The sequence below is a fragment of the Eptesicus fuscus genome, chromosome 5 (genome assembly GCF_027574615.1).
Source record: "Eptesicus fuscus isolate TK198812 chromosome 5, DD_ASM_mEF_20220401, whole genome shotgun sequence".
Taxonomy (NCBI): domain Eukaryota; kingdom Metazoa; phylum Chordata; class Mammalia; order Chiroptera; family Vespertilionidae; genus Eptesicus; species Eptesicus fuscus.
Genome location: NC_072477.1, coordinates 100158203 through 100175158, shown reverse-complemented (window position 1 = coordinate 100175158; position 16956 = coordinate 100158203). Strand labels below are relative to the sequence as shown.

Genomic DNA, 16956 nt, shown 5'->3' with positions numbered 1-16956 from the left:
GGAATGGCAGTCTGATCGAAGATTTTCTGTCTCTGGATCTGTCCCTGTTCATCAGTTTATGTTGTTCATTATATTCCACAAATGAGTGAGATCATGTGGTATTTATCTTTCTCTGACTGGCTTATTTCACTTAGCATAATGCTCTCCAATTCCATTCATGCTGTTGCAAATGGTAAGAACTCCTTCTTTTTTACTGCAGCATAGTATTCCATTGTGTAGATGTACCACAGTTTTTTAATCCACTCATCTGCTGATGGGCATTTAGGCTGTTTCCAAATCTTAGCTATGGTGAATTGTGTTGCTATGAACATAGGGGTGCATACATCTTTTCTGATTTGTGTTTCTAGTTTCTTGGGATATATTCCCAGAAGTGGGATCACTGCATCAAATGGGAGTTCCATTTTCAGTTTTTTGAGGAAACTCCATACTGTTTTCCACAGTGGCTGCACCAGTCTGCATTCCCACCAGCAGTGCAAGAGTTCCCTTTTCTCCGCATCCTCACCAACACTTGTCATTTGTTGATTTGTTGATGATAGCCATTCTGACAGGTGTGAGATGATACCACTTGTTGTTTTGATTTGCATCTCTCGAATGACTAGTGACTTTGAGCATGTTTTCATATGTCACTTCGCCTTCCTTCTATCCTCCTACAGACTGTGTCTATGTAGGTCCTTTGCCCATTTTTTGATTGGATTATCTTTCTTTTGTTAAGTTGTATGAGTTCCCTGTAAATGTTGGAGAGTAAACCCTTAATGGTGATGACATTGGCAAATATGTTCTCCCATGCAGTGGGCTTTCTTGTTGTTTTGTTGATGGGTTTTGTGTGTGTGTGTGTGTGTGTGTGTGTGTGTGTGTGTGTGTTTTGTGGGGGTTTTGTGTGTGTGTGTGTTTTGTTTTGTTTTTCTGTGCAAAGCTTTTTATTTTGATGTAGTCCCATTTGTTTATTTTCTCTTTAGTTTCTGTTGCCCTAGGAGCAGTATCAGTGAAAAAGTTCCTTTGGCATATGTCTGAGATTCCGCTGCTTGTGGATTCCTCTAGTAATTTTATGGTTTCCCATCTTATGTTTAAGTCCTTTATCCATTTTGAGATTATTTTTGTGTATGGTCTAAGTTGGTGGTCTAGTTTCACTTTTTTTGCATGTATCTGTCCAATTTTCCCAACACCATTTATTGAAGAGAATGTCTTTACTCCATTTTATGCTCATGCCTCCTTTGTCAAATATTAATTGCGCATAGTGGTTTGGGTTGATTTCGGAGTTCTCTATTCTATTCCATTGATCTATATGTCTGTTCTTTTGCCAGTACCAGGCTGTTTTGAGAACAGTGGCTTTGTAATACAGCTTGAAATCTGGTATTGAGATTCCACCTACTTTGTTCTTCTTTCTTAGGATTGCTGCATCTATTTGGGGTCTTTTTTTATTCCAGATGAATTTTTGGAAAGTTCGTTGTAGGTCTGTGAAATATGCCATTGTTATTTTAATGAGGATTACATTGAATCTGTAGATTGCTTTGGGTAGTATGGACATTTTGATGACGTTGATTCTACCAATCCATGAACACAGTATGTTTTTCCATCTATTTATGTCTTCCTCTATCTCTTTTTTCAGTGTCCTGTAGTTTTCCACATATAGGTCTTTTACCTCCTTGGTTAAGTTTATTCCTAGGTATCTTAATTTTTTTGGTGCAATGATAAATGGGATTGCTTTTTAGTCTCTCTTTCTATAAGTTCACTATTGGTGTAAAGAAATGCCATAGACTTTTTGGCAATAATTTTGTATCCTGCTATATTGCCAAATTCATTTATTAAGTTTAATAATTTTTTGATGGAGTCTTTAGGGTTTTCTATGTACAATATCATGTCATCTGCAATTAAGGACAGTTTTACTTCTTCTTTTCCAATTTGAATGCCTCTTATTTCTTCTTCTTGTCTCCTCGCAATGGCTAGTACCTTCCAGTACTATGTTGAACAGGAGTGGTGAGAGTGGGCATCCCTGTCTTGTTCCTCTTCTTAGGGGAAATCGTTTTAGTTTTTGTCCATTGAGTATGATGTTGGCAGTGGGTTTCTCATATATGGCTTTTATTATGTTGAGGTATGATCCTTCTATTCCCACCTTGAGAGTTTTTATCAAGAAAGGGTGTTGGATTTTATCAAATGCTTTTTCTGCATCCATGAAAATGATTATGTGATTTTTTATCTCTCAATTTGTTTATGTGATGTATTATTTATTGATTTGCGGATATTGTACCATCTTTGCATCCCCGGGATAAATCCTACTTGGTCATGGTATATGATCTTTCTGTTGCACTACTGGATAATATTTGCTAGAATTTTGTTGAGGATTTTGGCATCTATGTTCATTAGGGATATTGGCCTATAATTCTCTTTCATTGTGTTGTCTTTATCTGGTTTTGGTATTAGGGTGATGCTGGCTTCATAGAATGAGCTTGGAAGTGTTCCTTCCTCTTGAATTTCTTGGAATAGTTTGAGGAGGATGAGTTTTAGTTCTTCCTTGAATGTTTGGTAAAACTCCCCTGTGAAGCTGTCTTTTTTGGGCTTTTGTTTGCTGGAGGCTTTTAGATAACTGCTTCAAGTTCTTCCATTGTTATTGGCCTATTGTGCTTTTTAGAATCTTCCCAATTGAGTTTTAGAAGGTAGTATTTTTCTAAGAATATGTCCATTTCCCCTAGGTTGTCTAGTTTGTTGGAATAGCATTGTTCATAGTATTTTTTAATAATCTTTTGTATTTCTGTGGGGTCAGTTGGTACTTCACCTCTTGCATTTCTGATTTTATTTATTTGGGTCCTCTCTCTTTGTTTGTTGGTGAGCCTGGCTATAGGTTCATCAATCTTGTTTACCCTTTCAAAGAACCAGCTCTTGGTTTCATTGATCTTTTTTATTTTTATTTTTTTTTTTTTGGTGTCTATATCATTTATTTCTGCTCTGATCTTCATTATCTCCTTCCTTCTGCTCACTGTGGGCATTTCTTATTGCTCTCTTTCTAATTCTTTGAGTTGTAGAGTTAGATGATTTACTACCATTTTTTCTTGTTTTTTGAGGTAGGCTTGTAGAGCTATAAACTTCCCTTTCATGATTGCCTTTATTGTGTCCCATAGATTTTGGATTGTTGTGTTTTTGTTGTCATTAGTTTTCAGGATGCTTTTAATTTCTTCTTTGATCTCTTTGGTAACCCAGTCATTATTTAATAGCATGCTATTCAACTTCGAAGTGTTTGAGATTTTTGGATTGTTTTTATTGTAGTTTATTCCTAATGTATGTCATTGTGGTCTGAGAAGATGCTTGGTATGATATCAATCTTCTGGAATTTGGGGAGACTTCTCTTGTGACCCAATATGAGGTCTATTTTTTAAAATGTCCCATGTGCACTTGAGAAGAACGTATATTTCATGGCTTTGGGGTGAAATGTTCTGAAGATGTCAGTTAAGTCCATCTGATCTAGTGAGTCATTTAGGATTGCTGTTTCTTTGATGATTTTTTGTCTGGAGGATTTATCCAGTGATGTCAGTGCTGTATTAAAGTCCCCTACTATAATTGTATTGATGTCAATCTCTCCCTTGATAACTTCCAGGAGTTTTGTTATGTATTTGTGTGCTCCTGTGTTGGGTGCATATATGTTTATCAGGGTTATATCCTGTTGTTGTATCAATCCCTTTAGCAATATGAAGTGGCTTTCCTTATCTCTTGTTATGGCCTTCACTTTGAGGTCTATTTTGTCAGATATAAGTATTGCTACCCCAGCTTTTTTTGTTTTTCATTTCCATTTGCCTGAAAGATATTTTTCCATCCATTCACTTTCAATCTATGTGAGTCCCATGTTCTGAGGTGGGTCTCTTGTAGACAGCATATATATATTGCTAGTGTTTTTTTTTTATCTATTCAGCCACTCCATGTCTTTTGATTGGAGCATTTAGCCCATTTACATTTAAAGTTATAACTGAAAGGTATTTTTTTGTAGTCATACCTATTTTTGTGTCTGTTTTCCTTCTTACCTTTTTATTTCTTCTTTTTGCAGTATTCCCTTTAGCATTTCTTGCATTGCTGGTTTGGTGGTGATAAACTCTCTTAGCATTTTTTTGTCTGCTAAGCTCCTGATTTCCCCTTCAATTTTAATTGATGGTCTTGCTGGATAGAGTATTCTTGGATTCAGTCCTTTGCTTTGCAACACTTTGTATACCTCCTTCCATTCCCTTCTAGCTTTATGTGTTTCTGTTGAGAAATCATTTGGTAATCTGATGGGAGTTCCTTTCTAGGTAACCCTCTGTCTCTCTCTTGCCACCTTTAAGATTCTCTCTTTGTCATTGATATTTGCCATTGAAATTATGACGTGTCTTGGTGTGTTGATCCTGCTTGGGAGTATCTGTACTTGGTAACTGTTTTCTGCCCCATATCTGGGAAGTTTTCTGTCATTTTTTCCTCAAATAGATTTTCTAATCCTTGCTACTCTTCTTGCCCTTCTGGAAGCCCTATTATATATACATATGTTACTTTGTTTCATGTTGTCCCACAGCTCCCTTAGGCTTTCCTCCTGCTTTTTAATTTTTTCTTCCAATTGCTGTTCAGATTGAGCTTGTTTCTGTACCTGATCTTCTAACTCACTAATTCGGTCATCTGCTTCTTCTAGTCCACTGTTGAAACTTTCCATGGTGTTTTTGATTGTAGCTATATCACTTTTGATTTCTTCGTGATTCTTGCATAGGTTGTTGATTTTCTCATCCATCTGATGTATGAATACCACGACAATTACACTGAATTCTTTTTCGGTCATGTTGAATGCTTCAATTTCACTAATTTCCTTTCTTGGCGACTCCTCTTTTTCTTTCCTCTGGGGATTGTGTCATCTTCCCATTCTGACTATCACCAGAAGGTTCAAACTTTGAGTTGCGTGGACCTGGGCCGTGTGCTGTGGTAACTTCACACCACCTGAGTGTCACTGAAGTGCTCAGACACTAGGACGTGTGGCTTCCGTGGATTGGTGGGAACCAGGCTTGCCCAGGGTCAGTGTTACCAGCATTCATTGTGGTCTCATGTGTGCACTTAGAATCATGGAACCCACCTGCACTGCGCAGTTGGCATGTGCTGAAAATGAGTACCCTAGTGCATGCCAGGAGTCAGTGTTTCCCTGTGTCTGCACCAAGAATCGAGTATCAGAGTCTCTGTTGCCTCGTGAAGCTTCTCTCTGAAAATCAGGGACCCCATGTGTGCATGCACCAAGAATTGGAGTCACTGGCTCTTAGTGTGAATGTTCTGTGAGTCAGGGATCCCAGGCGCACACAGTAAGAAACAGAGTCAAGTCAGTGGTGCTCAGTGCTGCCTCTTGCCAGGAGAATCTGGGTCCCGGTCACCATGGGTTGCACAGTAGCACTGTGGCCTGCCTGTGCTGTGGAAAACAGACTTCTGTGTGCGCTGCAGAAAACAGACTTTTGTGTGCACTGAGGAAAACAGACTTTAGTGTGCGCTTGCCCAGAATCAGTCAGGTGGCACTGCCGCCCTGAGTAAGCTTCAGGTTTGGTCACCCATTTGCTTTGCGGGGAGCAGATACCCGTCTCTGTGCATGTGTGGGCTCAAATTCCATCAGCAGGGCTGTGGTCCCTGTGTGAGCTCTCAAACTCAAATTCCCGTTATGGCGCTGTGGCCTGAGCAAGGGGCGGGTCTATCAGTTACTATGGCGCTTTCCATGATCCTTAAATTCTTTCTTTTGATTACTAAGCCCAATACATAGGATCACCCAATTGGGGACACTCTAAGAGACTGCAGGGGAAAGTTGTTTTTGTGGAACCTGGGGATCAGAGAAGAGAATAACGATCAGAGAACTAGCTCTGGGACAACCCATTCCCCCAAACTGGCATTAAGTGCCACGGGGGAAACAAAATTAAACACTAGTTAGAGAGGACCTATAGTCCCGGAGGTCAATCCAGCAATGCTGCCACCCAGGGGTTGAATTACAAATTGACTCCTGTGTAAACACATATAAAGGAGTATAAGAAACAAAGAAGTACTGCCTGCTTGAAAATCAGTACTGTGGCTTCCAACACTGAGGAGCAGTGGAATGCAGGGAACTTCAATACTGTCCTGATTAGGAAACAGATGTGCCAACAGAACAGTAGAGGAAATGAATGACCTTCATTACTGCACATTTTTATTGTTATTACTTTTATCTTTTACTTAAGAAACTAAATGTTTTTTTTCTTTTTTCCTCACTTGATTTTACCTTTTTAATTACTATATTTTTATTTTTAATCAGTACTATTACTACTACTATTTTACCTTTTTTTAAGTGTCATTTTATTATGGGATTAGTGTTCTACAATCTAGTTTCATCTTTCCTTTAGCATCATTTTACTCTATCTCAACTTTACCTTTATGCGAACACTCTCTTCCTCACATTTCCCCTTTTGTTGTCCTGATTCTCTTACCGTATTTCTACTTAAGATTTTCTCTACTCTTTCTTTTTACCCCTGTTAAAATTTCACCCTATTTATATATCTAATCTCTAATCTTCTGCTCTAAGTCCATACACACCTCTCTCTTCTCTTTCTTCACTATCCAAATTAGTTGTTTTCTCTCTGTCCTTTTGTTGTTGTTTCCTTGAGTACTGATTATACTGTTTTTTTTTATGCTTGTTTGTGAGATTGTTTCATTTCTTTGTTTTGTTTTGTTTGTTTTGTTTTTGTTTATTTTGCTTCTGTTTTCCCTTGCCTTGCTTGATATTAGGTGTTGTTTGTAGTTTGCATTCATCTCTAGGTATTTGATGCTTCAGTATTTTGGGATTAGTGGCTGTTCTATTGGAGTTATCTCCCTATATAAATAGTTTTTTCCCCTCTTCTTTTTCATTCTCTTTCTTTTCTCTCTTACTTTTTTTTCCTTTTCCCAATTTCATTTTTTCATTCCTTTTTTTCCCTTTTTTTAAATTTCTTCTTTCTTTCTTATCCCCTAATTCTCTTTTCTCTGGTGGTCATCTTTATTTGGGGTTATTAGTATTGTGAATACATTTGTGTTCAGTGCCTTGTGTGTTGTGCCTTCTTGTGTTGTATTTTGTGCCTTTAAATCAATGCACAAGAGAGAGAACTACATAACCAGACACACGGAGAAGACAGATCATGGGGAGACAAATAAACAGCCTGCATATCAAAGATAAGGAGGAATCACCACAAAAGGAAGTAAATGAAATGGAGGCAAGCAACCTGTCAGAGAAAGAATTCAGAGAAATGGTCATAAGGTGGATGAAAAGAATGGAAGACAAATTCAACAATAAGTGTAAGAACCAAGAGGAAATGAGGAACCAATAAGAAATAAAAATGACCTCACTACTATATAAAGAACTCAATAGAAAACATCAACAGTAGACTAGAAAAAGCAGAGGACCATATCAGTGATCTAGAAGACAAGGAAGGAAATAATATCCAAGCACAGCAGCTTCTAGAAAAAAAATTTTAAAGCAGGAGTAGAGCTAAAGGCAGTGGTTGGCAAACTCATTAGTTAACAAAGCCAAACATCAACAGTACAATGATTGAAATTTCTTTTGAGAGCCAAATTTTTTAAACTTAAACTTCTTCTAATGCCACTTCTTCAAAATGGACTCGCTCAGGCCGTGATATTTTGTGGAAGAGTCACATTCAAGGAGCCAAAGAGCCCCATGTGGCTCACAAGCCGTGGTTTGCCAACCACTGGACTAAGGAAACTTTGGGACAACACGAAGCGAAACAAAATCCATATAATAGGGGTGCCAGAAGGAGAGGAAACTGAGCAAGGAATAGAAAAACCTATTTGAAGAAATAATGACAGAAAACTTTTCTGATATGGGGGGCGGGGGGGGCGGGGAGGACTTACACAAGCCGAAACCGGTTTGGCTCAGTGGATAGAGCGTCGGCCTGCGGACTCAAGGGTCCCAGGTAGGATTCCGGTCAAGGAAGGGCATGTACCTTGGTTGCAGGCACATCCCCAGTGGGGGGTGTGCAAGAGGCAGCTGATCGATGTTTCTTTCTCATCGATGTTTCTAACTCTCTACCCCTCTCTCTTCCTCTCTGTAAAAAATCAATAAAAATTTTTTTTAAAAAAACTTACACAAATCCAAGAAGCTCACAGAGTCCCAAGCAAAATGAACCCCAAAAGATCGAAACCAAGGCACATTATAATTAAACTGTCAAACACCAATGACAAAGTAAGAATCTTAAAAGCAGCCAGAGAGAGACATAAAGTTACCTGCAAAGGATCCCCCATCAGACTAGCGACTGATTTCTCAACATAAACACATCAGGCCAGAAGTGAATGGAATGAAATATACAAAGTCATCCAAAGGTAGGGGCTGAATCCAAGAATACTGTAACCAGCAAGGCTATCAATAAAAACAGAGGGGGAAATCAGGAGCTTCACAGACAAAAAGGACTAAGGGAGTTTATTACCACCAAACCAGCAATGCAAAAGAATCTGCTATAAAAAGAAGAAATAGGAAGTGAAGAAGGAACACAGGAGTAAAGAATAAAAATGGTGTCAAACCAGTACCTATCAATAATAAATTTAAATGTAAATGGGTTAAATTCCCCAATCAAAAGACATAGGGTAACTGATTGGATAAGAAAACATGACCCATATATCTGCGGTCTACAGGAAACCCACCTCAGAAAAAAAAGACTCACACAGACTGATGGTAAAGGGATGGAAAAAGGTTTTTCAGGCTAATGGAAATGAAAAAAAAACAAAAAAAGCTGGTGTAGCAATACTTATATCTGACAAATTAGATCTTAAAGTGAAGGACATAAAAACAGATAAGAAAGGCCACTTCATAATAATTAAGGCAGCAATCCAATAAGAAGAAATAACTCTGGTAAACATATTCGCACATAATGAAGGAGCATCCAAATAGATTTAAAAAAAAAACTTCTGGAGGATATCAAGGGAGAAATTGACAGTAATACAATCATAGCAGGGGACTTTAATAGCCCACTATCACTATTGGACAAATCCTATAAACAAAAAATCAGCAAAGAAACATCAATCTTAAATGACTCACTAGATCAGATGGAATTAATTGACATCTTCAGAACATTTCACCCCAAAGCCACAGAATATACATTCTTCTCAAGTGCACATGGGTCATTTTCAAAGATAATGGGTCACAGGCAGAGTCTCTTCAAATTCAAGAAGATAGAAATCATATCAAGCATCTTCTCAGATCAAAATGGAATAAAACTAGAAATCAACTACAATAAAAACAATCCAAAAAAATCAAACACATAGAGACTAAATAGCATGCTATTAAAAATGACTGGGTTACCAGAGAGATCAAGGAAGAAATTTAAAACATCATGGCAACAAATGATAATGAAAACACAACAATCCAAAATATATGGGACACAGCGAAAGCAGTCTTGAGAGGGAAGTTCATAGCTCCACAAACCTACTGAAAAAAACAAGAAACAATGGTAATAAATTACCTAACCCTACAACTCAAAAAGTTAGAAAAGAGAGCAATAAGAAAAACCCAGTGTAAGCAGATGGAAGGAAATAATAGATCAGGTGGGAGATAAACTACATAGAGATCAAAAAAACAATACAAAAGATCAACAAAAGCAAGAGATGGTTCTTTGAAAGGATAAACAAGATTGATGAACCTCTAGGCAGACTCAACAAAAAAGCAAAGAGAGAGGACCCATATAAACAAAATCAGAAATGAAAGAGGAGAAATAATAACAAACTCCACTGAAATACAAAGGATTGTCAAAAAATACTATGAACAACTCTATTCCAGTAAACTGGACAACCTGTAGGAAATAAGATATATTACTAGAAAAATACAACCTTCCAAAACTCAATCAGGAAGAATCTGAAAAGCTCAATATGCCGATAACTATGGAAGAATTTGAAGCAGTCATCAAAATGCTTCCAGCAAACAAAAGCCCAGGGCCAGAAGGCTTCACAGAGGAGTTTTACCAAACATTCAAGGAAGAACTAAAACTCATTTTCCTCAGACTATTCCAAAAAATTCAAGAAGAAGGAACACTTCCAAGCTCATTCTATGAAGCCAGCATCACCCTGATACCAAAACCAGATAAAGACAACACAATGAAAGAGAATTACAGGCCAATATCCCTCATGAACAGAGATGCCAAAATCCTCAACAAAATTCTAGCAAATCCTCAACAAAATTCTAGCAAAATTCCAGCAGTACCTCAGAGAAATCGTACACCATGACCAAGTGGGATTTTTCCCAGGAATGCAAGGATGGTACAATATCCACAAATCAATAAACGTGATACATCACATAAATAAATGGAGATATAAAAGCCATAGTTATATCAATTGATGCAGAAAAAGCATTTGACAAAATCCAACACCCTTTCTTGATAAAAACTCTCAACAAGGTGGGAATAGAAGGATCATACCTCAACATAATAAAAGCTATTATGACAAGCCCACAGCCAACATCATACTCAATGGGCAAAAACTTAAACCAACAGGAACAACACAGGGATACCAATCTCACCACTCCCATTCGACATAGTACTGGAAGTACTAGCCATTGAGATCAGACAAGAAGAAGAAATAAAAGGCATCCATATTGGAAAATAAGAAGTAAAACTGTCTTTATTCACGAATGACATGACATCGTACATAAAAACACCTAAAGACTCCATCAAAACACAATTAGACTTAATAAATGAATTTGGCAATGTAGCAAGACACAAAATTAATGCCAAGAAATCTATGGCATTTCTCTACATCAATAGTGAACTTACAGAAAGAGAGACTAAAAAAGCAATCCCATTAATCATCTCACCAAAAAAGTTAAGTTACCTAGGAATAAACTTAACAAAGAAGGTAAAAGATCTGTATGTGGAATACTTCAAGACACTGAAAAAAGAGGTAGAGGAAAACATAAACAGATGGAAGAACATACCATATTCATGAATTGGTAGAATCAACATCATTAAAATGTCCACACTACCCAAAGCAATGTATAGATTCAATGCACTCCCCATTAAAATACCAATGGCATATATCACAGACCTAGAAAGAACTCTCTAAAAATTCATCTGCAATAAAAAAGACCCCAAATAGTTGCAGCAATACTGCCAAAGAAGAACAAAGTAGGTGGGATCTCAATACCATATTTCAAGCATATTACAAAGCCACTGTTCTCAAAAAAACTGGTACTGGCACAAGAACAGACATATAGATCAATGGAACAGAATAGAGAACCCAGATATCAACCTAAACCACTATGCGCAATTAGTATTTGACAAAGGAGGCATGAACATAAAATGGAGTCAAGGCAGTCTCTTCAATAAATGGTGTTGGAAAAATTGGACAGATACATGCAAAAAAATGAAACTAGACCACCAACTTACACCATACACAAAAATAAACTCAAAATGGATAAAGGACTTAAACAAAAGACAGGAAACCATAAAAATACTAGAGGAATCCACAGGCAGTGAAATCTCAGACATATGCTGAAGTAATTCCTTCACTGATACTGCTCCTAGGGCAATGGAAACTCAAGAGAAAATAAACAAATGGGACTACATCAAAATAAAAAGCTTTTTCACAGGAAAAAAAACAACCATCAACAAAACAACAAGAAAGCCCACTGTATGGGAGAATATATTTGTCAAAGTTATCATCGATAAAGATGTAATCTTCAACATTTACAGGGAACTCATACAACTTAATAAAGGAAGATAAATGATCCAATAAAAAGTGGGCAACAGACCTAAATAGATACTTTTCAAAGAAGACAGAAGGAAGGCCAAGGGACATATGAAAACATGTTCAAAGTCACTAATTATCCGAGAGATACAAATCAAAACAACAATGCGGTACCATCTCACACCTGTCAGAATGCCTATCATCAACAAATCAACAAAGGACAAGTGCTGGCGAGGATGAGGAGAAAAAGGAACCCTTGTGCACTGCTGGTGGGAATGCAGACTGGTGCATCCACTGTGGAGAACAGTATGGAGTTTCCTCAAAAAAATAAAAATGGAACTCCCATTTGGCCCAGTAATTCCACTTCTATGAATATATCCCAAGAAACCAGAAACACCAATCGGAAAGGATATATGCACCTCTATGTTCATAGCAGCACAATTTACCATAGCTAAGATTTGGAAACAGCCTAAATGCCCATCAGCAGATGAGTGGATTAGAAAACTATGGTACATCTACACAATGGAATACTATGCTGCTATAAAAAAGAAGGCATTCTTACCATTTGCATCAGCATGGATGGAACTGGAGAGCATTATGCTAAGTGAAATAAACCAGTCAATAAAAGAAAAGTACCACATGATCTCACTCATTTATGGAAAATAAAGAACATTATAACCTGATGAACAAAAAGATAAATACAGAGGCAGTAAAACATCAAACAGACTGTCAAATTATAGAGGGAAGGCTGGGGAGTGTTCAGGAAAGGGGGAAAGAGATCAACCGAAGGACTTGTATGCATGCATATAAGCGCAATCAATGAACACAAGACACTGGAGGAGTGGGATGAGGGCATGTGACAGGGGTTTGGGGAGGCTGGAGGAAGGTCAATGGGGGAAAAGGGAGATATATGTACTACTATGTGTAATACTTTAAACTATAAAAAAATAAAGAAAAAGAAACTATCTGGTGTGCAAATTTCAAACAAGAATGTGTGTGACCATCATCTGTAGGTCCCTGTTCAAATCTATCCACCATAAAGGAATAGGATGTTTAATAAGGAATTCATTTAAAAGGCACATAAACCACCCTTTCCCATCATGCCCATTCTAGTTTCCTTCTAAGCCAGACTCTAAAAACAATTTCTAGAGGCCTTGTTGATCCAGTTCCCCAGTTGTTTACCAGTTTATAGGCTACCATACCCACCCCTTCTGCATTGGTTGAACTCCAAAGCACCTTGGAATTGGGGGAATATGAGAAAGATTATTTCAACAACAATAATATATTCCCCTTCCTTTTCACCCTCTGTTTTGGCCTCAGTGCATCACAAGAGAAAAGATCTCACTTGTGTTATTTATCAGTAGAAACCAATGCCAAGAAGAGTACCTGGCATATGAAGATGACAAAAAAAGATTTCTTTAATGAATTATTTTAGTTAAAAAAATGAGTAAGTCTAATAGATCATCATAGAGAAAAAATGGCCACACTTTCTCTTTTGTACAGATTTTGCTTTATAACAAACTTAATTAGTGTTGGGGGGAATTTCTAAAAAGGTGAATTTAGAAAGAAGTAGGTTGGGTGTATAACTCTCTAAAATAACCAATAAATCATTTACATTTTCATTTCTAAAAGGTGTGGGTTTGAATGGTGTAAATCATTTAGGAAAAGCTAATAATGAGTAGTATGTGCAACACTACATTATTAATAACAATTGTGTTTTATTAAATATTTTATACTCATTCCTAAGCCAAAATAAATTACTAAATGTGGAAAGTGCAAAAAAATTACTTTACTGTAAGCAATGCCATGTGTCTGCTCAGGTGGGATCTCCTTACTTTGCTCTGAAGGTTTGGGAAACTTTTCCAAAGTATTTCATAAATTCTATTAGAATCTAAGAAGTAACCCAAAATGAAATCTGATGAATAATATTGTGCCATGTTCTTAGTAGTTTGTATTTTTATTATATTATTGCATTGATGGCAAGAACCATTAAGTTGTCATTTTCATTATCTACCACAGTCCCTGGTATAGACATTCAGCCCACATTTCCTTATTTGAATTAAATTGAGTTGAAATGATTTTAAATACTTTTTCTCCTTGATACTCTTTCTCCTTCAATACTCTTGAAGTCAGGGGACATTATATCCATTAACATTTATGGAGAAAAGCCACTTATGGAGGAATTCTTTGATGTCCTTTCTACAATCCTTTTCTGCTCTTGATATTTCTATTCCCCATTGTTCTGTCTGCTATTCCCCATCCAAACCTTCCTCCATTCTTCTACTTCCCATTATCACTCTTGACTGTGAATTTTCAGCCAGGTAGAATGGGGACTGGCAAGAGTAGTAACTCATAATAACACTATCACACTCATTTTTCAAGATTTTCACAAAAGTTCATGGAAAGGAACTGAGATGGTCTTACTATGTCTTCATAGAGACTAAAAATTCCCTTTAAAATAGTTTTGTTTGAGCCTTTCTACTTTATGAGATTCACAAATATATATAGTCTATCAAATTCATTACCAGCAACTAAATGTTCAATATTAAAACAACTTATATGAAGAGTTATCACTTCATATTCTTCAAGGTGATAAAAAAATTATTGGCTCTTTTATATCTTATCAAATATTTATAATACTGACAATGTATATTTATAATGTTAAGAAATACTTGACAAGAAATCTACCTACAATAAGTTTACAAAACAACTAATAAGCCAATATCTAATTTTCTCTTGAGATACTTTAAAAATTATAAATAATCAAAAGACATTTAAAATGGATCTTTTAAAAACCTTTGGGTATTAGTTATTACATTTATTACCTAATTCTTATTAATTCACCGAGATCTGTAATTTAGAAATATTAAAAATAATGAATATGGAAAACAGTATCATGATTACCAGGTCACAGGGGGTGCTGGGGCAGGTTGAAGAAGGAATAGGGGTATAAATGGTGATGGATGAAGACTTTACTTGGGGCGGTGAACACACAATACAGTGTACAGATGATGTGCTGTAGAACTGTGCACCTGAAATCTTTGTAACTTTGTTAACCAGGGTCACTCCAATAAATTCAAAAAAATTTTAAAAGATCTAAGAAAATCCCTACAGATACATTTTTTTAAAATAGTAAAGAATAAGATAAATACATACTTCTAGGTAATTCGTCCCTCTTTTCTATATGGCAATCAAAGCCAAAATTTTATGTATAAAGCTATGTATAGTTAAGGAACAAGTGCTTCATGTACACTGAATTTGAATTCTCAATAATTCAAGTCAGTGACTAAAAGGAAACAATCACATGCTTTATTCTCACTGGATTCCTATATTTTACTGACAGAGTTTGCTGATGCATTAATTTATCTTGCTCAGGCTTTTTGTGAGTCTGTTTCATCACAATATGTTAAACAGACTCACTAGTGAAAATTATAGGATTTAACTGGATGAATCCATTAATGCAGTTATGTACATTCATTTATGTGTGTATATACTGTATATGTATATGTGTATATACATATATAATCATATATGAAATGATTTAGCAATACATTGTTATATATTGAGGTCATGCCTCTGAAGGATGATGATTACTTCAGAATAAGGGTCAGTTTCTCACTATCTACAAATTTAATTACTGTTTTCATGGGGGGGGTTGTACACTAGCTCTGATCCTTAATTTAAATTTTTCACTTAAAATTTTTGATTTTTACAGCATTTAACACCATCAAAGATTACAATATTGTAAGGAAAGATATGAATAAAAAATGTTTATGATACTAAATTTAGAGTGACTATATTTTACCAATTAGCCATGTAAGCTGATAAGGATTAGAAAAAAGATACATTTTAAAAATATGTTACCTGTTTTCAATCGAGCTTCCATTGTGGACACTTGAGATCTGTGATAAAGATAATACTAAATTCAAATACAACAAATATGTACATTCAAAACAGTTTTATAATATGTCAATTTGTAATACTAAGGTATTAAAAAGTGCTCAGTGAGCCCCCGCCAGGACTCAGCAACCTCCCCATTGAGCCTCCTCACTTCGTAATGCTCCAATACTCTCTCTCTCTCTCTCTCTCTCTCTCTCTCTCTCTCTCTCTCTCTCTCTCTCTCTCTCCCTCAACTTCCCCAGGCAGTTACCTCAGAGAAAAAGGAATGTATATGTCCGCTATCCAGAAACTCCACTCTTTTCATCCTTTGCAGATGCAAGTAAGGGTGATGATCTGCTTCCTGCTAGCACTGAGGACTGTATCCATATAAGAATTCAACAAAGAAATTGCAGAAAGACCCTTAGGACTGTCCAAGGGATCACTGATGATATGATAAAAAGAAACTAGTAAAGGTGTTTAACAAGAAATTTGCCTGCAATGGTACTGTAATTGAGCATCTAGAATATGGAGAAGAGATTCAGCTACAGGGTGACCAGCATAAGAACATATGCCAGTTCCTTATAGAGATTGGACTGGCTAAGGATGACCAGTTGCATGTTGTGGGTTTTAAGTGCTTTTGACTCACTGAAGCTTAAGTAAAGAATTTCCTTGCAATGAGTATGGTTTCCCTCTGTCCCTTGTCACAAGTTTAAAAACCACACAACTTGTATAATGTAACCATTAAGGTCTGCTTTTCACTTGGACTAGTATAACACCTTCATTCGATAACTGAAAAGAGCTGTGCTGTTTAGTCTTGAAATTCCTAATTTAAACAGAGGTCAAGCAGTATGCACCTGGTAGTGTCCAGCCTGAAACAAATAAATAAGATGATGTTTAGCCAAACCCAAAGCCCCAAGATCACAGATGGCTATATCTGGCCAGAGGAAGGAGCTTCTGGACAAAGAAAGCCCTCAGTGAAGCTGAAATTGGTAAGACAGCAAGGGCATCTGTACTATTAGAGGGAGCCTTTGGTAGTCAAAGATTTCCAACTTGACCAGGTAGGTGGAGTTTAGAGCAACCACCTTTCCTCTTTCTTAAATGAATGCAGTCCTCAGTGCTAGCAGGAAGCAGATCATCACCCTTATTTGCATCAGCAAAGGTAACAGAACATCTAGCTTTCCACCAAGGTCTTTTTAACCAGTCATATCCTAGCAAATTGATGTCCAAACACCAGAATGTGAGGCCAGTCTTCTATCAGAATTAAACTTTGGGCAAGGAGACAAATTTTAAACTATGTGTTAGTCATTATAGCTAGTTGTAGAGCTTGCAACTTACTAGTAACAGTTGCCCAATGCCATGTGAAGCAACAAAATTATTTTGGGGGTGTTTTTCCCTTCAAAAAACAAAACAAAA

At 36.7% G+C, this 16956-nt stretch overlaps 1 protein-coding gene and 1 pseudogene across 2 annotated transcripts in view; one reads left to right on the top strand and one right to left on the bottom strand.

Annotated features, from left to right (window-relative positions):
- Positions 1–16956, bottom strand: part of LOC103304446 (coiled-coil domain-containing protein 7-like) — a 430240-nt gene that overhangs the window by 205547 nt on the left and 207737 nt on the right. Inside the window, exon 17 of one of the 2 annotated variants that reach the window (XM_054716612.1) lies at positions 15529–15566. The exons of the other annotated variant lie outside the window; for it this stretch is intronic. Within the exon in view, the coding sequence (XP_054572587.1) occupies positions 15529–15566 (38 nt within the window). The remainder of the gene's footprint in view (positions 1–15528; positions 15567–16956) is intronic. 2 annotated transcript variants of the gene reach the window in all.
- On the top strand, positions 15836–16184 carry LOC114229598 (eukaryotic translation initiation factor 1-like; annotated as a pseudogene).